General features: G+C 42.3%; 2 protein-coding genes across 4 annotated transcripts; one reads left to right on the forward strand and one right to left on the reverse strand.

Annotated features, from left to right (window-relative positions):
• Window positions 1–1,805: 1,805 nt before the first annotated feature.
• tmem88a (transmembrane protein 88 a) lies at window positions 1,806–4,736 on the reverse strand. 2 transcript variants are annotated; one of them, XM_040181471.2, is made up of 4 exons: window positions 4,039–4,098; window positions 3,124–3,204; window positions 2,555–2,878; window positions 1,806–2,344 (listed from the first exon to the last, which is right to left on the reverse strand). In XM_040181471.2, exons 3-4 carry the CDS (start codon window positions 2,861–2,863, stop codon window positions 2,057–2,059), a joined length of 597 nt encoding a protein of 198 aa, XP_040037405.2. In that variant the 5' UTR covers window positions 2,864–2,878; window positions 3,124–3,204; window positions 4,039–4,098; the 3' UTR covers window positions 1,806–2,056. The 2 variants fall into 2 exon arrangements, with proteins under 2 accessions (XP_040037405.2, XP_040037404.2); XM_040181470.2 differs by lacking the exon at window positions 3,124–3,204 and having other exon boundaries at window positions 4,039–4,736.
• A 2,407-nt stretch (window positions 4,737–7,143) lies between these two features.
• On the forward strand, window positions 7,144–17,109 carry nufip2 (nuclear FMR1 interacting protein 2). Of its 2 annotated transcripts, none has more exons than XM_040181469.2 (4): window positions 7,144–7,587; window positions 9,297–10,982; window positions 11,535–11,567; window positions 12,827–17,109. In XM_040181469.2, exons 1-4 carry the CDS (start codon window positions 7,440–7,442, stop codon window positions 12,877–12,879), a joined length of 1,920 nt encoding a protein of 639 aa, XP_040037403.2. In that variant the 5' UTR covers window positions 7,144–7,439; the 3' UTR covers window positions 12,880–17,109. The 2 variants fall into 2 exon arrangements, with proteins under 2 accessions (XP_040037403.2, XP_040037401.2); XM_040181467.2 differs by having other exon boundaries at window positions 7,145–7,605.
• The last annotated feature ends 10,067 nt before the right edge of the window (window positions 17,110–27,176 follow it).

Raw genomic sequence — 27,176 nt, forward strand, 5'->3', positions numbered from 1 at the left:
AGCCACATAAATATTATTTCAAATACCCTTGAACAAACACAAAGGACCAAACAATATACGTAATGTATACGGCTGAACATAAATATCTATAAAAAAAAAATATGATGAGTAAGAAAGATAAGTGAGATTAAGATCATTATTCAACTGATATTGTAATATGTTATATTTTCTCAATTATTATTATGTTATATTTCTTTGATCATACTATACTTTTGAATTTTTATGACTTGTTTTTGTGTATACTACACTTTTTTACAAATAATATTATTGACATGACTTTTTGTCATACTATACTACCTTTTGCTTACTATATGCCAGATTTATTGTTATGTAATGACTCTTTACCTCGTTTCGCCCCTGCAAAATGGACAAATTATGTAGCTGCCCACTACCTCGCTTTATAATATTATTCTGACATTTCTTTGACATTCAACACAATATGATTTTTATAACATTTGTTCTGGATATGGTGTGACTTTTTTTTACCAATATTTATACAATTGTATGCAGTACAGTAATAGTGTAATGTATTATTGTTACATAATGTGTTGCTCTTTATTGACATTTTATTACCTTGTCCCTCATACTTTACTGTGCTATTTTTCTCAAAAAAGACTGCAAGAAGATTTTTTACATACTGTACCATAACTTTTTAAATATATTTTTATTTACTATTTAATTATGTTTCAATTTTTACTTTGAACTTTATCTTTTTGACCTGACTTCCTCCATGACTTCATTTAACATACGATTCTTTGAATTGTTTTGACTCTTTCGGCACATTTTATTAATGTGCAATAATATTCTCTTTCTCTAACTTTTTTGAGTCCTAGAACTTTTATGCCTTTATTCTCCATGCCATTCTATCACTATTTTTGACGTGTATACAAGGACTTCAAATATTGTATAATGTCTTTTGCTTTTTAAAACATACATTATTTATTATATGTTTAAAATGTGCTTTGAAATGACATTTTAATGTATTCTTTAGAATACTATGGTAGGTATTTCTTTGACATGCTATTGTTACAACCCCCCCCCCTCCTCCCCTCCCCTTTTCTCTTAGGGTCTGTGTCCTGTCTGCTGCACTTTTCTCTGTTGATTAGTTGATGAGCAACACCATGACTTAGTTTGGTTTAAGCTTCAAAGACTTACCACCTCAACACAGACCCCTCATCCGTGCCCCACACGGCTGCTGTTCAGCGACACACATTTATACATATCTGCAGACATGACTGATTGCAAACTCTCCATGCTTGTTGTGTTTAGTTTATGTTATGTGTTGATGAATCTAGTTTTATATTTATCTAAAGTAAAAACATGTATGGGGTTGTTTAAAATGTGCTTGTGGCTTTGAATATTATCACTGGAGTACGTTGGTATTCTTCGAAGGACCACCACTTTTATGGCGGCGGGAGTTACGTCCCCTCCATCCCACTAGGTGTCAGTGTCTTCTTTGCTGGTCCATCTCTGTCCATCAGGATGAAGATCAGCTGATGAACCACAGTTAATCCTGTGGTGGTTAAAGCAATATAGATTTACCACTTAGACCATTTCTTTCTTTCTGTTATTCTTGTACTTGTCTACCTTTTTGCAGCCTTTGGGTCCGGCTGTAACACTAATGTGATCTTGGCCTATTCAATAATTTTTTTCCCCGATGCAAATTAGGGTTTGTGTGGGACACAAATCTTGCATCTCTTTACCCTACTCAGTTCACTTCTTTAGTCATTTAAACTTCATAATTCTTTCGTAAATTAAGTTTAAAGTCCCTTCAGTGTCAGTTTGCTATTCTCTCCATAAAACAATTTAGTGTGTCAAGTGACATTTTATTGTTAAAAGAAGGTATAAAATACAATCAAAGCTTTGAAATTGCGTGTAGAAAACCATGTGGACTTTCAAACAATCACAGTAAATTCTGAAATATGTTGGCCGTCTACAAATTCTTTAGAGAAAGCTGTGGTATTTTGCATAGAACATACCCAGACTCAAACAACCCAACTCTCATCGTAAAAAAAGAAATACAAATTACAATCATATAAAATCCCCCCCTCCTCTCCTAAACCCACACGCTACCCTTCCCCTTCCTCTCTGAAGTGCCCTGCTGGCCACAGCAGCCTCCTGCATCAGCCCTTCGGTGGCGTGAGGCAGGAAGGTTCTTGTAGACCGCCCGGCTGTAGGGAATGAAGCACATTCCGAGCTGAAGGTGGCGCGCCAGGCGACAGTAGGCAGCGAGGGCCAGGACCAGCAGAGGGGTGAGCAGCAGAAATCCCACAACCAGCAGAGCCACGCAGCCGGCGTCATCCAGCACGTCTGAGCAGTACAGAGATGTGCCGTGGGGCTGCACCTGGAGGGCCAGAGGTGGGGGGGAAACGGATGAGTTCATGTATGGGGGAGGAGGGGGGCACGCACATGCACACGAAATGATAGTTTCATGTGTCACTTTTCATTTATTATCAGCATGCTTGGACTCGGACACAGCACTAGTGTGACCTGCTACTTTTCAATCCTTCTCCTTCCCAGTTAGAAAAAACAAACAAACACAAAAGATAGTCACCGTAGAGTGGCAGAGGAAGCCAAAAATGATCATGGCAAGGGCGGGGGTGAGGATGGTGCCAAAAATGATGCTGGCCAGCCCGCCATTGATCAGTGCAATGATTAGATTCTGTGCAGTGACCAGCACAGAGCACGCCCAGCAGTCCAGAGAGCCCCTTAACTCTAAAGGGGCGTCAGCGTCTTCGCTGCCGCCCAGAGAGTACGGAGGTGGCACCACGACTCCTGACCCCACCCTGGAGGGGGAGCGCCCCTCAGAAAGGGCCTGCTCAGATACCGTCTTCTCCAGCGTTCCGTTCCGTGAAAGACTCATCTTTTGCTGTGGTCTCTGCAGCAGGACAGAAAAACAGTTTTAGGTCAATAACATGTAACTATTTTTTATCATACTATTCTTCTGAGTTTAATGTGACCCGAAGTATTTTAAACCTCAGAACTTCATTGAAAAAACATATGTATAAAAGTGTCTGTATGTATTTCTGTTGTACTACTTTCTTCTCTTCCCCGTACACCCTGAATTCTTAAGTATTTTGATATGTGGTGAGAGGTGGAAAGTCAACATAGATAAATCCCCACCTCTAAGTGCAAGGAAATGGAGCTCCACCGACCCCACCTCCAATCCCCACCCAGAACAATGAGCCAGGAACAGCTGGAAAACAGAAAAAATACCTCTAATCACTAATAAGTCATAAAAAAAAAACACTTTGAAGTGCAAATACTGTACTACAACTTTTTTTGATATGGCACAGTATGGTAACATACTTGCTTTTATTTCCATGTCTTTTCCCCATTCATCTTTATTTTTCAAGCTCAGTAAGTAAGATTCCCACAATCCATTTCCTTCTGCTCTTAAGTGTGTTAGCAGCTACTGATATTATGACAATTACCATGGAACACATGGCTGTATTAAGCAATATTTCATTTATCAGAAAAATTTCTTTAATTTAATTTCAAGTATTCTAGTTACGGTTTCATTAATTCATTGAATCTACTTCCATTTTCAGATCACCTTCTTCTGCTCCTTAAAGGAAAAATATAACAGGATTCTTGCTCATTTCTTGTTTTTACAATTTGTGTATTTTGTGATGGTTTATTGTTTGCTAGATTGCATAAATAGCAATACTATCTCATTTTAAAGGTGTCCTGCTCATTTATATGTTCGGCAACAATCCTGAAGAGCAGAAAGAACATTTTTAAACTTCTTCTTATTTGTAATATGTTCTGTTTGTTAGCGAAGCAAAGTCTGCCTTCTTTAGGATCAACGAGCAGCTCAACCACTGGCTTGGATTGTTTGATTGGATTGATGAATTTCAGATATCAAAAATAAGTCTTTATAATCCCAAGAATAAAATGACTGAGGAAAACTTCTCTTACAATAACGTACTGCGCACCCTAAGTAAACCGAGCCCTCTTATTAGGGCAGGATTGTCGATTTTCTGTTTTTTCAAACATACTTTTGAGTTTAAAAAGCAATGCCTTTGTTGTACTCACTTCAATGTTGCTTCAGGATGTGCGTCCCTGCAGCACTTTGGTGGACGCAGATGATGAGACTCCTTGAGAATACCTTGAGACCGGTGAGTGGTCCGAGACAAAGAGAATTTCAAGAATTTCCTTCTGCTTAGAAATCCAGACCCTGAGAGTGGGATCCAAGGGACGTTTCTACTACTTCTACTAATCTAAAATCTGTTTATGAGCTGGCCGATTTCCAAAGATTCCAACAATTTTTTTTGTTTACTTTTATAAATCCAGACTTCTTCAGACCTCCGGTAAAGTGGATAAAAAAAGAACTCCGTGGACCCGAGGCAATTTTGGCTTTCCCACTGGCTTCAGCGCTTCCTTCCCTGACATTCTGTTTCCTCACTCCGACTCCAGTGTGAGATATGATTGAATGCGTGAGTGCTTACGCGTGTATGCATATGTGTGTGTGTGTATCCTGTGTTGCCTCGCACAGAAAAGCAGGCTGGGCTGTGTTAACGGCTCCTCTTGGTGTCTGGGCAGGGGGCATTGTGGGGGTTTATGTGATAACCCCTGAAACTTGGGGGAGGGAGGAAGAGTGTTTATTTGGATAGGTTAGAGGAGTCGGGTTATGCTGCCCAACCCTCAACACTTTACACCCTCACCGAGCACTTTCTCTTCTCCCCTGTCAAGAACTGATACGGTGTGTTTCAAAATCCAGAACAACGGAGTTGGTTTAATTTTGCTGTTTGTGCAAAAATATGAATGTAATATTTGTTTAAATATAAACAAAAAAAACTGCCAGTAACCCCATTTTGTGGATTTTATCCTGTAATACAAGAGGCAGGCCATGCTACACTGCATCATAATATACTGCACTACGGCTAAGGAGGGTGTGGACAATAAGAGAGCACCACTCAACTACTGCAAAAGCACAAAGCTCTGAGGTAAGAAGTAGAAGGGCAAGCCAGAGTTACTTAAGATTGGCCCCTTGACCTTGTGATGAAAAACAGCTCCGCTTTCAGAAAACATAAGGAAATGAGGATTGTGGGGGGTAGGGAGGGTGTGTGTGTGTATTGGCTAATTTGGTGGGGGAAAAGAGTCTATCATGGGACTGATAAGAAACCAAAGAGCCTCAGTTCAAAGGGAGACAAAGTGGGAGTATTTTCATATGAAGCTTTCATTTTGTTTATTTACTATTTCATCACAAGGGTAGATATGTTCTCCCCGGACAGAAAAAGGGCATTTTAGCTGTTTGTACAAGAAAAATGATCAAAGACTCAATGGCAACAGTGGGTAAAAAAAAAATCAACGGGTGGTTTTGTCATTAACAATGCCACAGATTGTTTGTATGCGTATGTCAATGTCAGAGGGGGTGGGTAGAGGAAGAGCAGTCTTCCTGTCCTTGGAACCGGGATATCCGCTGCTGTGTCCGCGTTCTAGGATGAGATGTCTCATCGTCTGCAGTTTTGGCAATCTCGTGTCCTTTAACCCGAGAGATTGACATAACATGATTGAACAAATGGCAAAAATAGCACCTAAGAAAAAAACAAAAACCTCCAGCAATAGGGAGTGTTTTTGTGTCTGAATCTATTATTATATTGTATGAGGGGGAATGAGCAGACAGGTAAACGTATTATCTCAGTTTACAACCCGGTTTGTATGAATAACAGTACATAAACTCTACAATATGGTCTTTTCTTCTAGACCAAGCTGTTAGCTTCAAATAAAAAAGAAAGCAGTCATTTTTTTATTAAGAAATTTCATCAGTTACATATTGGTATTATTGACATTATTTTACTTTTGAGTACAACTGCTTAGAACTGAATGGATCAGCTGCAGCCTGCAGCTTTGACTAAATGGTGTCACGGACATTTTGGAGGGAACATTACACACATAACATACAGAGTATTGTTCTCTTGTCTCTGCATGTAGCCTTAACCAAACTGGTCCAGTAGAACCCCCCAGTGGCCATCAGCTGCAAACTGGGACTACAGGGCAGCGGAAAAAAATGTATGTTACAAAAAAACATTAGAATACAAGAATACAAAAGGCATAATATAGTATGCCATAAAATTCAATTGAAAAAAAGTTGTTATATAGAGTGCCATGGAAAACAACTTCAGGACTACAAAGATCTGTGTCAGGTGTCTGCAACCATTCCTGTGTTGAATGTAAATATTGCACAAACCACCTGTTTAGACACCAATAGACTGAAAGATGTCATAAAACAGACTTGATTGAAACTCAAATACAAAGACTTCAAATTCATGCACAAGACATTTTATATTACGTATCCAAAAAACAAATGGCCGGGGGTCTGCAATGCACTCATAGTATGCCATTGACAGCATAAACTAGATTTTAAAAGGGGATTCTTCTAAGAGATCCTTGATCATGACTGCCCACCCATAATATTAAGCGAGCTTGGCTGATGACGGAAATATTAATGCAGACATTAGGTAGTACAATTTTTATTAAAAAATCATAGTATGCCATACAAGTTTTATATTATGTATTGTAATATAATATGTAACAAAAAGGTTTTAATGTAGCATTTCATAAAGTGATGCAAAATGTATTGTTTTAGTATGTCATTTAAATGTCTTATATATATATATGTCTTATATATATATGCCGTAAAAATGGCAAAATAATAAAAGTATGTCCTAGATGATATCATAAAAATAATCATAGTCGTAAGATACAACATAAGTAAAATGTAAAAAAAGTTACAGTACAATATGTCATGAAAAATATTATTTAAAAACAGATAGCGTAGTATGCCATACAACGTCATAGTGTTGGCTTGTCACAGTGTTGACATTTCAATTTAAAAAAGTCACTTGCAGTATATTATTTATTGCCATAAAAAATGCCTTTGCCAAATTTATCGTAAAAAAACGATACATGTCATACAAGTATCTCATAGTATGGAATACCAAAACAAAAGAAACTCTTAAAAATAGTAACAGTGCCGATTTGTTCTTTCGTCAAGTAGAAGATATTTAACACTTAACGTGAACTGGAATCATTGAATGATACATTTCCCATTTAGGGAGTGGGCTCTGTGTCCCCAGGACCCTCCGCACGTGTGTCCTCCTCTTGGGGACGTGGCAGCGCCTCCGGTCATATGATTTCACACACCAACCCCACCCCGCTTTTGCCCGCACAGAGAAGATATAGATTTTAAACCACTTGTCCGTTGTTTGTGTGTCACGTGAGACATCTGCCTAAATCTAAAAGTAGTGCAAAAATAAACCCCGCGTAACTGTATACATAGCAGACACGGCATTTGACAACCCCAAATAGTGCCATTTTTAGACGTACACTGCTGACGTTTACAGAGGCTTCAAATAGCTTCCGTCCCACGCTGGTAGTGATTGGACCCCGTGAGCTAACGCACTGGTTGAACTAGTCCGGCGTTCTACACCTCGATGGAGGAACAGCCCAGAGATCGGGCACAAGACAGGCAACATCACCACCACGGAGGGGACAGACACTCTATTCAACATACAACTTGTCTAAAACATGATCAGAGCCACTTCCAGCGCCAGCATCAGGAAACGCAGACGAAGAAAACAGGTTGGGCCATCCGGAAAAGTGAGCTAACGCATGCTAGGCTTAGTCAGCTAAGTTAACGAGCAAACTAGCATCGGCTAACTAGCGTTATCGCCAATGTGACTGAGCGCGTAGTGTGAGAGTTGACTTTTAATTTTAAACCGCACGCATTTGCTCCGGGTAGTTCACGGCGCGTTGTGGAGGGCGAGTAGCTTCCTGATTTAAACCGATAGTTGGCCGCTGTCGGAGCAGAATCCAGCCGTTAGGTTAGCTAGCTAGCGGGCTAGCTAGTCGGCTAGCTGACGTTGCGTGACAGTTGTCGCTGGTGGTGCTTTGACATATCGGGGATTGACCTTGTGCGCCGGTTTAACCAGCCAATTTGTATCTCGCAAATGCAACAACATACTGTCAGAAAATCTCCTTGGGTCACTGTGTGTTCTTAAAAACGCGGACACTGTTGTGCCTGCACGGGGAATCGCTTTCCGTAGTCAGATTTGGATCATTCATTTCAGCGTGCTTCTGTCCAGTTTAGGAGAGCGAGCCGGCTCCACTGGAATGTTCGGAGCTGCCATTTCCTGTCGGCCATGTTAAAGAGTACCACTGCGAGCTAATGCTATTTACCAGTCTATTAAATCACGTTTCAATCACCAAAGTCCTTTGCAACCCTGACGCGTCGTTGTCGTAGTTTACAAACGTGGTTCGTAGACGTTAGGCCGCTCTCTTTCGCCACATTAAGCCACTCTTGGCGCCGTGGCGTTTTTTAACGAGTCGACCGCTAGCTTGATGTTAGCTAGCTAATGCTAGCCGTCTGTGACAGGCCTGTTGCATGTCGTCCGGTCAAAGTGGAGCCACGCAACAACCCGGTTCCCGTTTGATACTAGCTGCGCAGACGGTGTGGTCGTAAGCGTCGGCCTCCCGTCTGCTCGCAGTTGACGTTACGTCCGTGAAAACGAGCGAGACCATACATGCACATTAAGTGAGGAGGGGCTGTATGCAGCGCTTGTGAGTCCACGGACGTGAGGGGCAGCCCTATTTATTTTAAAGGCCCACGTTGACACAGCAGTGCGTCTTCGATGCAAAGGCCTATTTGTGGTTCAGGGGTGCTGTCCAGATGTCTGTCACAAATGCTGCCGTGAGCCCTCCATTTACATCTTAGTGCAACTGGTCTCTGATGTTGGATCATCATGGAAAGTCAACGGGTAACAGTCCATTATGTGGTAAACATTAATGAGGCATAATGTATGTGTGTACCGTGTTAAAAATACACACGTGTTGGATGCAGGTTCAGGTAACGCAACCTGCGTAAACTAACAGTGACTCAAATCCTGAATATCTCAGTTTGGGATACAAATTTTCTTTCTCAACACTGCTGCAATGCTTTATTAGAAAATACAAAGGTTGACTATAATCAAACTTTAAGTTCCACATTTGTGCTTCGCTTTAAACTAGCATGTCAAATGCAATGTGCAAAGCAGACATTTGAATCTAGATTGTGAATGATGCCAATAATTTGAACTTGGATTATTAGAGGTATGACAGGTGGAGCACGTTAATCAGTTTCTTATATTACTCATGGTTGCATTAAAAATACGTAACTAACAATTATATTTTGCATGACTTCTAATTTGTGGCTAAAGGTCAAATTAATTGACACAGAATATTTTGAAAATGTACTTTCGGGAGGTTTCTGCATACTTCAGTAAGGGATGGTCATATTTTCTTTCCCATTTCAGGCATTAAAAAAGTGAACGTCCGTGAGGAGGAGTGGGAAAAGAATCCGCGTCTCTCTGACACTGTTGGTCTGTCTCATGGCCCCAGCAGCCACTGTAACCGACACACAAGTCATGCAAATGTGAAGCAGAAATCGACGCCAAAGCCTTACGCGACTGTTTCAAAAGTGAGCAGCAAAGGATTGGACCTTAAGAAGAATATGGACCTTAGAAATGACAAGGAAAAGGTTTTGGAGTTGAATCATCATGAGGGCCAACCTACGAATAAGAACGACCCAGTGTCGCTTCAAAATGGCGTCGTAAATTGTGGCTTGATTACAAATGGCTACTACAGCAAGGACAATGATGGCAGCGGCTCCGAAGGTGGATATACTACTCCGAAAAAGCGTAAAGCCAGATGTAACAACGCAAAGAACACTGATAATGTGCTAAAAGACAAGGAGAAAGACATGCAGCAGGGAAGCAGTACTCAAGAACATGAGGCTTTTCATCTTGAGGCGACTGACAAGGGAGTGACTTCTAGACTCGACGGCTTTAGAGCCGGCCATAAAGCAGAAGCTCACTCGGCAGCCAGACGGGCTGTTGTGTCAGAGGCGTCATCGGGTGAAGCTCAGAGGAAGAACTCTGAGGGCAAAATACTTGGCAACTTTGGTAAAAAGACTGAAGAAAGGCACAAAGCCAAGCCGTCCTCCCCTTCAAAAGAGGACTCGTGGACTTTGTTCAAGCCCCTGGCAGTATTTCCTGTGGACAATAGCAGTGCAAAAATTGTTCCTAAGATCAGTTATGCAAGTAAAGTAAAAGAGAACCTCAACAAAGTAGCTCAAGGCGGAGGAGAGGCACTGCCTCCTCCGGTCAGACTGTCACAGGTCCCCATGTCTGCTATGAAAACCATCACCTCAGCTAGCTTTACTAATGGCCCGGTTTCTGGAAACGGTAACTGCTGCCCTTCCGTGGGTACCTTCTTTGCTCCTGCTGCTGGTAGTATCCCACCAGCCCCCTATTTCCCAAGTGGCGAGAATGTAGCATGTCCTTTGGAAAGTAACTGTAGCTCTACAACCAGTCCTGTAGATGGAGAAGCATACGAGCTTAGAAAAACCCTTTTAATCTACCCTTTAAATATGCAACCTGTGCTCCCTAGTGCTCGTCACCTCGACCCGCCGGCTGCTCAGACAAATCAGAAAGCCTTGGGAGACATCTTCCAGAATCAGTGGGGGCTTTCCTTCATAAATGAGCCCAATTTGGGGCCAGAAGGATCAGGTGGAAAGGTGCCCGCAGAGGACAAGACTGCTGTGGTCCCACCGCCGGGCAAGTGTGAGGCTGCTGCTGCTGCTGCCCTGCCCTGCTTCGATGGCCCATCATTCTTTGAGCTCGGCACTTTAGCTCAAGACCCCAAGAGAAGGACTTGTGCCCCCTGCAGTGTGCCTAAGGCCTTTTCTCCTGCCCGTGGGATGAGTGAGGAGGAGAACAAGCTGCAGCCATGTGGCCAGGACAAGACTAAAGTGGAGGCCAAGGGTGCAGGTTTTGCTGTGTTGCCTCCCAGTAAAGACAATGGTGCTAAGCCTGCTCCGGGCCAGCTGACCACTGTGTTGTTTGGCTCATCTAAGCACCTGGCTCACTCTAAAGACATTGGCAGAAGGTGTAGCTGGGCGTCCTTTGATATTAAAGCTGCTGTCACTTATCACACTAAAGGTAACTATGACCTTCTATTATTTGTCAAATTAACTTGTACCGCCATTTAAATTGTGACGCTTTAGATTGAATTTCCAGTTAATGTGGGGATAGTTTTTATGTTCCATTATTGAGTTGAGAAAGTTAGTTGATTCATTTGACAGATTTTTGATGAACAATTATGATGAGTGCTAACCTCTGCTTCACAGTAAAAGCCACCTAGTGTTATGGCAGCTGAGCGCTTTCAGTACGAGGCAAATGTCCGGTGTGATTAGTGGGAACGTAATACAGCTCGTATTCGACAGAGTGGAAAAATATAGAGATAGAGTTACAATCTTTAACGCTGGATTACGTGCTGCATAGTTTCCGGTCAATCCCTCTGAAAAGCAATTTGAATCAAGTGTGAGAATACAGGCTCTGCCGTTTTTGTTTGACAAGAAACTTGTAACTAAGCAAATCTCAAGGGATCTGATTTGCCGATGTAGGACAAATTAATTAAATTACACTTTTTAACAGTATTGCACAGTCTGAAAATATTCATGTTTTGCTTTTATTTGCGTTTTCCCTCTACAGAAATGGAATTCATTTTCAACTTGCAAAAACAAGGTAAATTAACTTTTTTGTCTCACTGCTTTTTTTCTCACGAGTCCACTTATGTTAACTTTGTGCGAGTGAATGTACAACTTTTGACCAACTAGTAGTCCATAGATGGTTGAAATGATGATTAGAAGTCCTAAGTCTTACTTGCCTCTTACTATAAATCACTAGACAAAAATAAGGGTTGCTCCAGTTTGGCTACATGGCCGCATGTGCACACCAGTGTTAATTTTGGCAGCTATTTTTGATTTAGTCTTAGTCTTTAGACGAAAAATGCAAATTAGTTTTAGTCACATTTAGTCATTTTAAACCTTCTTAGTTTTAGTATAGTTTTCGTCGACGAAAACTAGACTAAAATATAATTAGTTTTAGTCTAGTTTTAGTCAGATTTAATAGCCATATTAAACTCCTTATCAAACAAAAAAGACCCCTTAACGTCCTACAATCGTTAAAATACATTATTGGAAACGCTGCCTGCCGTCGCCAGAGAACAGAGCAGAAAGGTCCGACAGTCTTTAAACGGGTCTTCATGTTTCTGTGAAGCAGCGCGGCTTCAGCCTGCTAACAGGCAGCTAAACCGAGACAGCTGAGCTAAACTAACGAAGCCACATTCAAACTCGCCGAAGCGTAAAATAGTCGTCGCGGTCCGTAGTCGGTGCACAAGAACCACCGCTGCACCGATACGAGCATTCTGGGTTCGTGGATGACGTCATCATGACTCGTTAATATCTGCCGTACTTCGCCTGTCTGTTGCCTGTCAGCTGCGTGCGAATGTAGGGGGGAAAATTATCGTGACTTCGTCAACCACCAACATGTTCGTCTCGTTAACGAAAGTTAGAATAGATTTAGTCATAGTTTTTATTTTTTAAGATCGTTTTTGTCACGTCTTAGTCTCGTCTTAGTCATGGAAAAAAGGTTCGTTAACGAACATTTTTCGTCATCGTTTTCGTCGACGAAATGAACACTGGTGCACACAGGCTGCATTTAGGCCTTCAGCAAGACCATTTATATAATGGACTAGCATCCCATAATAGTTCATTTTTAAAAGATGAAAAGACCTTGTTGTGACTAAAAGGCAGAGACATAAGCCTACAGCTACATGCTGCTTTCGTTTTTCTCCTTTGTCTCTGTTTTAATTAACGCAGACACAACGTCAACAATGTCAACAAGGCCATTTTAACGTCATACTCTGTACCAAACATCCCTCAACAGAGGCTAAATTTAGTTACCCTTTTCACTAATCTAATACTGTCTTTCCCCCCCTGTAGATCCAAAAAGAGTAGTGTTTTATGATGAGACCAAGGATGGACCTGATCAGTGAGGTAGATGGTCTACTGTTGTTACCCTCTTCTCCTCTGTGAGCTGTGATTCTCTTCCTTTGGAACCATAAATCCTGTCGGACAGATAAAGGGACAACTGTGAAAACATTGATCGTTTAGCATGACCGAATCTCCAGTGAAATAACAGACTTCTTTGGGGGCATCAGACGAACACGCAGACACGCTGGAGGGACGCTAAAGGAGACTCTCTGTGCCTCTCCAACCACACAAATACAAACTTTAGGAGCTGTGATATTGGCTCTTGCTTGATGTTCGGGAGTTCAACAAAGGAAGGTGTCGTGGAATGCACCGCCCTAAGCCTTTTCCCTGTCGAACTGCGGCGGCTGTCAGTCTGACTATGGGATGCCTCCGTCATTTTCTTTCTTCACGCCTTCAAATAGGTTCATTGTAGATCTGTTAACCGTTATACCCACACAGTCGCGTGCAAGCTTGAATTATAGAACGAAAGGAGAGCACACTTTGCAGAGAATGCCTTGAAGTTGTGGTTCAGTTGTTTGGAATGAAGCTGTAAAGTGGAAGCTCACAGGTGAGGCCCCATCCTGGAGAGGGAGATCTTTGTCAAAAGGCCTTTTTTTTCTTTGGTAGGTTGAAATCAGAGGCCAGACAAGAATTGCTCGCCTTTTCTTTTATACTCACTTTTTCTGCCCTAACATGAGTGTTATCTGCACTGCAGTATGACCACAGAGCACAGGTACAGAAGTGCCCAATTCGAAGGAAAGCCACGCCCCTTCATTTCAATGTTTATTACAGGTGTGCTAAAGATTTTCAAATCATGTCTGTTAAAGGCCAAATGTTTTTCATCTTAAAGCTTTTCATACATTTCATGCAGATAATTAGGATGTAACTGTATTCTTGCATTCAGATTCATATATGTACACACACACACACACACAGTTCACCCCAATCCAAAACGGTTTGTCTTTAGTTGAAGAATTAAAGGAGCCAGAGGCATTTCTACCAATAAGGTCTTCTGCATTTTGTGCTAATTCCTCAGCAGCAAGACTCAGGATGTCCTTACAGATTATTTAGCTTTTTTTCCTCTTTAAAAACTGTTCAAATTCTATTGTCAGGAACATGTTGCGTTTTTGTAATTGATTTAAAAAAACAAACAAAATATCTCTTGAGTCGGCATTTGGTCTGTTTTATGGAATCGTTTTTTGTTATTTTTGTTTTTGTTGCATGTTTACTGGTGGGAATGAATGAGTCCAGGTCACTGTTGATCTCCATTCAAATATAACAGTAACACATCATTACTTGCAATACTAATCTACGTTTCCCGACTGGCCAAACTGTGTTTAAATGTGAACATGAGTTGTACTATTACGTTTTTAATGTTAACATTTGCAGACCAGTGTGCAATAACACCATGTGATCCATACAATGTGTGAAATGTGTTGTATGGAGCTACAAAATAATCACCCAAGATGCTGGTGGGGTTTAAAAAAAGTTGCATGCATTTTCCGTTAGCACAAAATCCGTAAGTCAATTTCGCTAATGACCTCGCGTCGAAAGATCCAATTAAATCTGGGAGCCCACATTTGCTAGCTGGCCAGCTGTGACACTTTCATCACTGTCTCCAAATCAGGATTGGCTTATTCAACATAACGGAGGAATAGTCCAGGATTCGTTCCTCTAGAAGTTCTGATTTGGTTAATGTGTGGATTAATAGCACTTTATGTAAACTAATTGCTTTTATCTTTTAATTTTTAGATAGATCTACATGTACTGACAAGAAATACTCCTTGAAAGAATGGCTGTGGGCTGTTACTCTTCAGAAAAAAACACAAAAAAAGTTGATAAATAATTATTAAATGTAACTCAGGTAGTGTTGATAAAGCCATGACTATGTTAGATTTCTTTCTTTTTTTTCTTTCCCCCCCCCAAATGGTCACCCTTAATCTAATGTTCTCAAATTGGAAATGTTGACTTGGAGTCTAAAACACCAAATACTTTTGAGGATAATGGTCATAGCATGCAAGGTGCTATTGTCATTTTGGGCTCTAAAAATGTTTTCCTCTTTATTTACCACTGTTTTCTGCGTATAATAGACTGTAATCGTGCAATCCTTGGTTCATTTTCTCTTTTTCCCTTGATTTGTTCCTGCTTAACATCAGTGGTGTTTTATTTTTAATCGGGTCACTACAATCTGGGTTTAAGTTTTTAAGTACATTTCTCTGAGCGCTGCAGCTCGCTTGCAGAGAGGGAAAGTGGGAACAGACGCCAGTCGTCTTGACCGTTAACTTCCAGGTTTTATCTCAGTCAGCCCTTTATTTAAAACTGTTTGTTTTTTGGCTCATTGTGCGGCGCCAGATGGCCGTGTGTACCAACAGAGGCTAAAAAAGAACAGTTGTGTTGGATCTGGTGGATGAGGAAACGAGGGCGTTTCAAGACATTTTGGCCTTTTAGCATCTCCATCTTCACGTTTATAAAAAAAATAAAATCTGTCACACAAGTTACACAAAACTCACAATTCAATTTGTTCTTGTTGCCCATGATCAAAACCCCAAAGTGACATAATCAGGTTCCCAATGCTGCCATATAGATCAGGCTGGATGCATCTATAGGCTCTACGTGTAAAACAGGGTGATCCAGAAGAGTGGTATGTGATGTTACTGTAGTCTTAAAACCTTTTTTTTTTTTTTTTTTTTTTTTGTTGAGAGGACGATCCTCTACAGGGAAATCCGCTAATCTACCCCAAGTATCCTTTTTTTTTTTTTAAAGCACTTAATTCAGAGGCTATGTTCAATATGCATTTATAAAGATAGAACTATTATTTAGCGTTGTAGCCTGCAAACCAAAAAACGGTTCTTGAAGCTGAGTAGATGGGAAATCAAATGGGGGGTGGGGGGGGCTTGAGAACGTAAAGGCTGACCACATGGAGCTCATACCTCCACCCTCCATCCTCAGGATGTGCAATCACCTCAAGGATGCAGGCTTCCAAGTTGTGAGTGACGAGTTCGGCCTCGTTGTTTTGTGGCTGTGTGCGTAGAGTTCTTCCAATTATATGCAAGTTCCTCGTATATTTCAAAACCCCCCCCTTGTTTCATGTACAGGTGCCTGTGTGAAAAATAGATATTCTTTTACAGCAAATTTGATTGTTTGAAATCTGCTTCCATATATGTGCCATTTTTTTTCTGGTTCTTTTTTTTTGTAACATTTGCAATGGTGTGTTAAGTTTTCTTCCATCTAATCTGTTTCGTCTATTAAGCAGCATGGTTTCCGCGCAAGGCAATGAAACATCTGTGTAGTAGCTTTTAGAATGTGTCATGGCTTGTCTTCAGAATTGCGTGACCTAAAGCCCAAATCCGTGTGAATGGGATTGATGATGGCCGCTTGCTGGCGTATACTCGGGCCAGTCCATTGTCAAGTTATTGTCTGAAGTAGCACATAACTGATTTAACAAATTAGTGTTTTAACATGTTTTTTAAAGGTTTTATTTGAGTTCTAACCTAATTTAATTTTAGATGCACAAGTAGGATGAGATTAAAAGGAATAAATCATACAGAAAATCAAGAAGTCTTTTTTTTTTTTTTTTTGGTGAGTTTTAGATCTAGTTACTGATCAAGGCTAATGTAGACACTATTTCAATTTAATTTTTTTTTTTTTTAACAAACTACTTAAACTAATTTCTTCAAATAGTTGCGATGGAAGCAAAACTCATCGAAACACACTGCATCCAGGGGCCCCTACCAGGATATTTTTTTTGTATTTGTAGTGATGTTAATCACGTTATGTGGGGGACTGAGGTATTAATGTACGGTTCAACAACTCTGAAATCTGCTTTCGCCAAAGGTACACTACTCAGATATTCAGCAGGTGAATGGCGAGCGCACAGTCAGTCACCGGGGACGTTGTTGATGTCATAACCAGCTACCTGACACCGTGCTGGGTTTTGAGGAGCATTTAGTGAAGAAAAGGCACTGCTGTAGCAGCCGAGTCACTTTGAGCGTGTGGTTGTACGGTGCGAGAGAAGCAATCTTCAAAAGATGAAAATAAATGCTGAAATCGATGCTTCTTCATCCTCCAATCGTCTGGAAATGCTGGACTTTGTTGTGTGTTTGTGCTCAACTTAACTGCAGCCTCCTTTTTAAACGGTCTTTGCCTCTTGTTGAAATGTTTTGATTTAAGGGGCTTTTTTTGTTTAACTCGTTGACAGCTGAGAGGTACAGTGTTTGATTCCACACATGACAAATAAAGTTTTTAAAAAAGGGGCGACGTGTGTCTTTAAAATGTTCAATTATGAAAAGTGGCGCTGAGTTGTGCCAAGTCGTTTCTAGTTTTGTTTGTTTTCTTTTTTATTCTGCTCCTTTATCACTTTCACATCTCTTGCCTCCCTAAAATATGAGGAAACAACACTACTTAAATGTCTTAAAAGGAGTGTCACATGTTTTTTTGTTTTTTTTTAAAGCATGATAACCCCCAAATTCCAAACAATGTAATAGTCAACATATATCTATATAGATATATATAACTTCTAGTGTTCACAATTATAGTTTCTATTAAAATATCAAAAACAGGATTTCCGTGTTTTGTGTAGTCTGTTCTCTGATAGCAAGTGGAGCATGTCGGCTAGTCATCACATTACATGATCACACAAGTAAAATCTACAGAACTAGGCCTGAAGATCAGGTTAATAGCAGGACCGACCTTTGCTGCTTGAACTAATGCATCGGACCACAGCTAAAGCAAATGAACTATATACAATTCAGTAGAAACACTGTCCTTTTGAGGTGCTTATGGTTTACTTCCGTGTTTACATTTTGACTTAACACCTCTCGCCCACTACATTTGAGAGGGAATATTGTACTTTTAAACTCTTAATTACTTTAGATGTTTCATACATAATGTGATTACCTTTTAAGTTATGATGAAAAGACAATTTGTCAAAGTTAATAAGCCTTATCTTACTTCGAGCTACATTTGTTTTTTTAGATCGTCAAAGTTCATCAACGGAGTGAGTTTTTTCTAAGTTTAAGGAAAATAGGCTTTTTAGGATCTGATCAAGCCACAAACCTTCATAAGGTCGAGGCTTGAGGCTTTTTGCTCTTGTAGAGCTGATAATACATTAAGTAAAGTTCCACCGTGACTGTCAACAGTAAAATGCTAGTTGCACTTGAATACATCATTAAAAACACCTTTTTAATTGGCCGCCAGTACTTTTAATTTATTATACGTCAGCTACATCTTTTATTAAAATACTGACTGACCAATAAGCAGATGGGCCTAAGGTTGTGCAATGACGCCCCCTTGTGGAATTACTGCACATTGACTCGGTCACTGCAGAGAGTCTTTCGATTTCATAAGCAGATGAAGCATAACTGAATTAATATGGTCTCACAAATACTGTTGGTATAACGTTTTAATTGAAGCACGTATCAATCAATGCCTTACATTCTAAACTTAATTTTACCTGCAGAATGTAGATATGTCTCAACATATTTGTAATACAAATATAATACATGGAGTAATATTTATTCAATCCCTATTAAGGCCTGTCTTCACTCTGAAGATCACCCCGTATGTGACGTTTTTCCACCTGTAAACCTGAGGTTTTTTGATTGAAGTGTCACGGAGCTGTGGACGCAGCAGGTGGCGTATTTCCACCACAAACACACAATACAGTACAAACTCTTTTTTCATGGAATTGAACCGGTGTTTACCGCCTTCTACATTCCTGTGTACGTCACGGAGGACACGTGGGGTTTGATGGTTACTGCGGTGGGAAGCTTCGGTGTTTCTGAGGTGCTACTTCTTACTCCAGGACTGCTGCAAAAAGGATGAGCAAAGGGTGGCTCTTTCTGGGGGAAAACAATATAGGAGGCACAATATGTCCCTTTTGCTCACAAACACACAAAAAACACACTGCTTACAACTAAGTAAGTGATAACTGTCAAGAACTGAAGTTTCTTTATCAAATGCCCTCGCACATTTCTATGGGACCGTATACGTGCTTATTATTCTCGACAAGGACAATGGATCAACCGAGCGCATCTCCTGCTTTCTCCCTGAAGTTTAGTGATCTGTGATGATCACCGTGAACCTTACATTGAGTGTCAGACTGAAGCGCTGATCTTATGAACATCATTGTTTGGAGAACACTGCCGGCCCCGTTCTCAATGTCCACCCTCACGCGCTTACTTTATATTTACTGCATGCTCAGAACAATAAAGTAGGAGGTAGTTACAGTTGTTATTATGCTGAGTTACCTAAATAAATGCACCGAAGTTGCAAGCCAGTCATCGCCTCCTTATTTACGCTGCAGCACTGGGGTGAGCGTTACACTGGTGTCAGAAGTCTAAAAGTGACGGACTGGTTGCTTCTCCGGCGTTAGCCTAGCCGGCTAGCGGGCTTGCCGAGCGGAGCCGCTGTGTGTACGGTCGATGGACATGCCGCACGAGAAAGGAGCACGGCCAAGAGTTTAGGAGGAAGAGGTGAGCTACGGTTATGCCAGAGGGTCTGGCGGCGGAGTTTGAGCGCGCTGCGGAGACCAAAGCCCGCTTGAAGCTGGCGGCGAGGAGCATGGCCAACGACGCGGGAATGGGCTCTGCTGACCCCTGTCAGAGCGGGGGGCGTGAGGAAGGCGTCCTCACTCGCACGTCGGTTCCACAACGGCATTACAGCGGAGTCAACACGCAGCAGGTATGGCAAAATGACGGTACCAATGCTTACCGGGCCCCATGTAAAACACCAAAGTACTCCGGTAAGATTCGAACTGGTATCACAGGCGTCTGGTCAGAGGACGATAGAGCGCTACAGTTGGCCTTATGCCTCACAGATGATGCACTAGCGTGCCTGTTACTGCTCAGCCCAGAAGATGGATGCGGACAGCCTGTCCATCTCCTCAGACAGTGCCCCAAGCATTCCGACAACCAGGGAAACGGACCGGGGCCCGTTTAGTTGGGACGGTACGGACCCCTGGCACTATGTCCCATGACGCATCGTCAGGAGGAGGGGGAGCCAAACAGCACAGACGGGGGAGAGGGGCTCCACTCCCCCCTGAAACAGATGAGAGTCCACGATGGTGGTGGGCTGGACTCATGCTGGGAATTTCGGCCACGTCCCTGTCAACATATGTGGGGCCTCATGTACCGCCCTTGTGGACACGGGCTCAACAGCGACACTGATGCGGCCAGAGTTGGTTCCAGAGGGGACGCAGTTGGAGCAGACTACAGTGCAGCTGAGGACAGTGACTGGTGAGCTGGCTCCTATGCTTGGTAGGGGGAAGGTGACGTTGAATGTGGGTGGTTGGGCGACAAATTTTACAGTGTGGGTGGCGCTGGTGCAGGACCCATGTATACTGTGGCTGGACTTTTTGAGGTCTGCGTGCTGCCTGCTGGATCTAGGAGAGAACACATTGACCAGAATGATACCACCTACAGGGTCCTCAAAGCCACGCCCCCTGGTCAGGACAGCCGTGGAGACACACTGCCATGGCACAAAGACCCCAGACGAGAGCGGCAAGTCCGCAGTGCCCTGCCTCTGGTGCCTCATGCCCCCAGCAACGTCCAGCCCAGCTCGGCACATTCCGGCTCACCTCACCCAGCCGACGCAACTACGGTGGAGGGGACGGACAGGCTGGCTGCGGTGAGGGAGATATGGAGACAGAATTGTGACAAGTTGGAGCAATGGCAGCCGGAGGAGCTCTGGGAGGTGTTATCTGACTTTACAAACATTTTTGCATCAGAAGACGAAGTGGGCCTGACACACCTGGTGCAACACGAAATCGACACGGGGGATGCACAACCCATCAAGATGCGTCCCCGGCGCCTCCCCATGGCTCACCGTGAGGCTGCAGACAGAGCAGCGGAAGAGCTGCAAAAAGCTGGCATTATCGAACCGTCAGACAGTCCATGGGCCTCGGGGCTGGTGATGGTGTCGAAAAAAAAGAACCCCAAGATGAGATTCTGCGTGGACTACAGACCGCTGAACAGTGTAACCAAGAAGGATGCATATCCATTACCCAGGGTCGATGAGTCACTGGACTTAGTGTCTGGCTCCTCCTGGTTCTCTTCACTCGACCTGCGAAACGGATACTGGCAGGTGCCACTCAGCCCTGAAGCGAGGCCAAAGACGGCCTTGTGTATGGACAGGGGGTTGTGGCAGTTCCGGGTCCTCAGCTTTGGCCTGTGCAACGCCCCGGCCACCTTTGAAAGACTCATGGACGGGGTGCTGGCTGGCATTCCCCGTCAGAGATGTCTGGTGTATTTGGACGACATCCTGGCCCACGGGAGCTCCTTCAAAACGGCGTTGGAGTCGCTGAGGCTGGTGCTGCAGAGAGTGTCTGCGGCGGGCCTGAAATTACACCCACAAAAGTGTTGCTTCATGAGGAAAGAGGTGGAGTTTTTGGGTCACAGGCTGGGGAAAGAAGGCATCAGCACACTGGAAAGTGCAGGCAGTGAGAGACTGGCCCACACCCACAGTCCAACGACAACTGAAGAGCTTCCTTGGCCTGGCCTCATATTACAGGAAGTTTGTGCGAGGTTTCGCCTGCACAGCCGCCCCCCTGTACCACCTGCTGCAGCAGGGCAGGGGCTTCACCTGGACGCCACAGTGCCAGCAAGCCTTCAACTCCCTCCAGAAGGCACTGACAGAGGCCCCCATCCTCACTCCCCCTGACCCCATGTTGCCATTCATTCTGGACACGGACGCCAGCGACATGGGCATGGGTGCAGTGCTGGCTCAGGTTTCAATATAATCCCACAGGGCCCATCATTCATTTCCTGTTTACTTGTACTCCTCTGTGGCCACTTCTCTGACACTTGTTCATGAGACAAGGGAAGATGGAGCGGTTCACAAAAGACTGGAAATCCATAGACGGACACTGTGACACAGGTCACTTTGTGTCCTTAGCGCTTCACTAAAGAAATCCAGATTTCGATTATTGAAATCAGACAGGTCACAGTCTGGCTATGAAGACGGCACCTCAGCTGAACGTACATAAAATAAGTGCACGATGACACAATGTCCCCAGCGGTGCAGCCCGGTGATCTCAACAGCGGGGTTACCGTGTCGTCTGCAGACAGAAAGGCGAGTGCAGCCGGTCCGCGGGTTATTCATTTTGGGTCATCTGTAATATTCCCTCAGTAAACTGCTGCATATTGTTTGTTCTTAGGTGGAATTAAGCTTTGTGTGATGCTGGGCTGCTGTGGGGGAGGAGGAGGAGGAGGAGGAGGAGGAGGAGGAGGAGGAGGAGTGGGCATTATGTGTGATATGGGCCATTGACTGCTTTTCCATAGCTCAGGAACAATAATGAGATTTTTTTTTCAGAATATCAGTGCCGCCATTCAGCGCACTGATTGTGTTTATGAAATTGTGCGTACATCTAACAATGCTGGAGCAGGGGAAGGGAAAGCTATTTTCAAAACATTAGCGAACTGTTATTGTGCAGAGATTGATAAGAGTATGTGTTGTCTAAGCAGAAACACAAACACACAATCACACACACACAGACTTAAACACACAAATACAAGGGAGAACAAAAAAAACTAAAACAGCAAGAGCTTCCTGCCAAGACTTAGATTCACCTACACCCAAAAAAATAGAAAAAAAGCTGATTAAAAATAAACAAAACACCGTATCAGGTTACCTTCATATTGGCATTAAGCTTTAACTAAAGTAAACAGTTTGGAAGCATTTCTGCTGTGATTTTATTTTTTTGATGATTGTGCAATATAATTTACTACTATGCAGTATATGAAGGCTGTTTTGATTTAAAACACTTGTAACATGAGTTATATGCATTACTGCATTGCTATGCTGCTGGTCAATTTTGCTGATGAGGTATAATAATGACCTTCATACACTAAAGTTGCTTTCAAAATCTCTGGTGTATTTCTCACTGGCAGCTATTAAAGTGTAAAATCACTTTGATACAAATCCCCTCATAACTGATGTGTGTACATAAGCGCTAACCTGTTGTCTCTTATCATACGTGGTAGGTTACCGCTCTCACTGGTGTTTGACTTCAGAGGTTGGGAAACGGATTTTCTGGGTTTAAGCAGGGTATAATGTTTGTATTGTAACAGAAATGATGATACCTTATCACAACTGGATTACGCAGCGCTTTGATACGGCTCCTGCCTGACATCAGAGGTGTCGAGCTAAATATGCAGGCTCTTATGAAGCCGTTCTTTTTCTTCTTATTTCAGGTTTTTAATACATTGCACGTCCTACAAACACAGTATTGAAGGTGTTGAACTCATCTTCTCAAATAACAGTGTAAATAATATTTCGGGGCTCATCCATGTACTGCATGCCTTGCTTTCTAGATGAGATCTGTGCCATTTAGACGAGGCGGTACGTTTATCGGGGATGTTTTTACAATGGGAACCATTTTGACGTGTTACGCCACAATGTGTTAGTGACAACTAAAACAAGATTAGATTTAGCACGCTTCTTGACCTGGTGGCAATAAAGACAGTTTGTCAAACTACTAACTCGTCTCTCATTAAGCTAATTGCTGTCATACTAGTTTCGGGATGCCACAGCACAGCGGAGACTAGTAATCAACTCAACAGTCGCTGTCCTTGACGGTATATCTTGTGAGTTTTATAAGAACTTTGCAGCACCAAGTAGTCATTAATCCATCGGTAATGATCACACAAACAGCACCACAGTACCCCTCCCCCCCCCCACCCCTCCCACCCAGCCCTCCCCTCCCGCCCCCCCCGCTCCCGCCTCCCTTTGTATTTTTGCTCAGTCCTCCAGTGATAATTGACACTCTTACCTGCTTCTTTTGTCTGCTGCTCACTAGTTTGCTCTGAGGCAGCTATTGATTCTGGAGCATCGGATCCATGAGGACAATGATGATGAACAATGCAGAGACAGCTGCATCCTCTCTTATGTGGGCCAAAACCGATGGCCTTTGTAAGCAGCATGCGATGCCTCATCTGTTGGATAATATGAGAGAAAAGAGGGACACAATTTGTGAATTTTCTGAGTCAGTTAGCTCATGGCCTCCTTTGCTTCTAGTGCAGTTGGCTAGCTTGCACATCGAAACATTGATATCGGTTATTACTTTGGTTTAAAACAGACTCAGAGTGTATGTTTCATTCCGCTGTATTTTAAATTCCATTCCCATGATATTAATGACCATAAACGTCTGAGTAACAACCTATAAAAGCAGCAACATCATCAAAAAGTAGAAACAAAATGTCTACATGTTAATGATCAATATCGTCTTTATCTTAATTTTCCTGATCTTAAGACCTCCCATTAAATTCTATTCAGCATTATTTATGGTAAGAGAACACTGAAAAACATCAAATTGAACTAAGTGCAGTTATCTAATCCCTGGGAATTCTAAAATATGTAGATACTCTTCATTTCAATCTATTATTACTTTAGTAACGTGAAAAACAGCTAATTCATTTGAACTACAATATAATAATAGGCTACAATATGATTAAAAAACTAATGTTTTAGAGCTATACATTATATACTATACCGTTTTATTTATCTATTGGATTGTGTTACAGTGTTAAGGATTATGTGCTAGTCAGTTTGATAGACACAAGGAAAAGGTTGTATGAGCTCAAGGACAATTTCTGTGAGGATTAGGACACAATAATACTCATTCTTCTGAGAAACTCAATAGTCTTGCACAGCACGCTCCTGTTTGTCTCTTATCTCCACATTCTCAAAAACAATCCAGGGACCAGTTTCACATATGAAGCTGTCCGCGTTCTTCGCTGCAGACTATTTGCCATTCCCAGAAGGTCATTTGGTTAATGCGCATTTGGGTTTTCATGGACTCTTAACTAGTTTTTAATCAGCAATTATTAGTGAATTGGAAGGCAGTGCAGGCCCATGACTCTCTGCTGGCGGGAGAGTGCCCATCAATGTCACGTCAATTTCCATGCCAAAGGCTACATTAGGCCTGGAGTCTGGGAGGAAACAGCCACCTGAGTGCCTCATCTCCCCATCCACAGCAGTCTTCCCATCAACTATTGACTCTATTACACAGCTCTGTCAAAAAAATGTTCCGCTTCAAAAGAGGAGCAACCATTACATGGCTGTGCTGGGAGGTAATTTAGCGATGCACATGAAATTAAGAGCATATCCAGTGAACATTGCTCATTATTGCACTTGAATTCCTACAATACCAGTTCTCCTGCAAGGATGCTGGATTCCTCCCAACCTTTTCTTTGTTTCCAAGGTATAAACACAGCTTGATTATTTAGGCTGATGTATTATATAAATACCTGTCATATTCATCCATAGCTAACCTCGTCCTAATTAGCAATTAAACATGCCAGCATCTCAGACTGGCTCTTAATTACCGTTAATAAATGCTGAGGGGCCCCGAGGTGTCGTCTCAGGCTGGAGGATTGGGGTTGTGAGTCTCCGGCAGCAGCGCATGGCTGCATGAATATGCATGGCGGACAGATATTCTTCGGCTCCCTCCTCTCGCTTCGCAGGCAGACACACGCGGAGGTGGCAGCAGAACGCCTCTTGAACTGCCTCTTCTTCATTACACCTCCGCGGCGGGCCGAGCATTGTTACAGCGTCCTCCTCGCAGTGGCATTCCTGCACACTGTGTCTTGTTTGTGTTCGCCGGGAGCTGTCACATTCGGCCTGTTAGCGGCGGCCCAGGGGAAATTTGCACAGAGCCTCTGGTACGAGGTGAGGCCATCAAGAGAGATGGTGACACGGCGCAAACATATTTGGCAAAGTTTGCGTGTATGTGTGTCTGTTGCCTTGTAAAAAGTTGGGAAAATCTGGAATTTATGTGTCGCGGGCGTTTAAAATACTGCCACGTAAATGTAAAATTATTGGAGATAAATACACAGTAAATTATATGAAATAAATTGCTCACTTTCATTAGGCAATTGTGCATTTGTGGTAATTGTACAGTATATTTTGATAGCGATGATCATCTAGATGAACAGGTGATTATATTACATTCATAGTATGGGCCCTGCTGCTCAAATATTACTAATGACATTTTAACTTTAAAGCAAACCTTGATTCCACAGCTTAATAACAGCTTCCTTTTCTCTGATGTGGGCTGACATTTAGCTCCCATAATGACTGCTGCTTGTCTGCTTGCAATGTTCCACCTAAGACCTGAATCCTTCTTTTTAAGGGCTGGTGAGTGTCTAGGTCTCTGATCGTAATGGCACTTTTAATTAGCTCTTAATGAAAGATAGGTGGAATGCAAAGGTCAACCAGTTAGGCCTGTAAGTTAAAAACAGAGAAGAGAGCAATGATCAACTGTTGGATGAATTTGTCTGCTAATTACAGTGACCACGAATCTGGACAAACTCTGTCTGATCTGCTGAAGGTTAATGACTAAATGGTAAAACCACAGAGCTACAGACATTCTTTTATGTGCCCACTGTTACTTTGTATATATATTTTGCTTTGGATTCAACAAAAAAACTACTTTTATACATTTCTTTGTATTGTTTTGTTTTTTGTTCAAAGCAATTTGTAATATTGTGTCTAACCCAAATATCTGGAAATATTTGAAAAGTTAAACTTCCGACTGACTGACGTCATCCGTTTTATGTTGTGTGTTTAAATGTCATGTATGCACATACCTTATACCCGTGAGAGTTAAACAATAGTCCAGACTGTTGATGGGATTATCCTCTCACTCATTACACAAACACAATGACTGCAGCGTGATCTCAACTTCTCGCGCCTCGCCACTAAAAAACAGGAGCTGGGAACAGTATTGATCTCAGTCAGAATTATAGATCACCTCGTCTGAATGAGTGATGAAGCTGTCGGGACTGTTGCTTCACCTGACAAGCGTCCACATTAAAAATCCTCATTTAGGAATTTCAATGGGGCAATGCCACTATGTTCATATATAAGAAGAAACATGTACAAAAATACCTTCAGGATCTGCTGGAGAATACCCATTACATAAGAATTATGGTGATACCATGATATGCTTATGGCTACCAGTGAAAGATATTCAGGATATATTACATTAGAAAAATGTGTCACAATAGTCGTCAGAAACAATCGTGTGTTTTTGATCTTAAGAGAACAGAAAAAAATTGAATTGTTTGGTTTTAGGTAGCAGAAAATATTTCTACCTTTTCAGCGAATCACTGGCTGGGTCACCTCGGAAAATAAAGTTTCTGGCATCCGATATGATATTTTCCTCCCCAGGTAAAAGGTAGACTAATCGTCCAGTGCTAAAAGACACCACACTCAACACCTTACGTGTGCGTCCATCCTATTGTGAAGCTCTAAACAGGCCCGTCACGCAGGAGCCTTGTTTGCACATCTTCTCATCACAGCCGCTGAATATACGCTGAGC

This window comes from Gasterosteus aculeatus, chromosome 7, assembly GCF_964276395.1.
Source record: "Gasterosteus aculeatus chromosome 7, fGasAcu3.hap1.1, whole genome shotgun sequence".
In the NCBI taxonomy this organism is placed as follows: Eukaryota; Metazoa; Chordata; class Actinopteri; order Perciformes; family Gasterosteidae; genus Gasterosteus; species Gasterosteus aculeatus.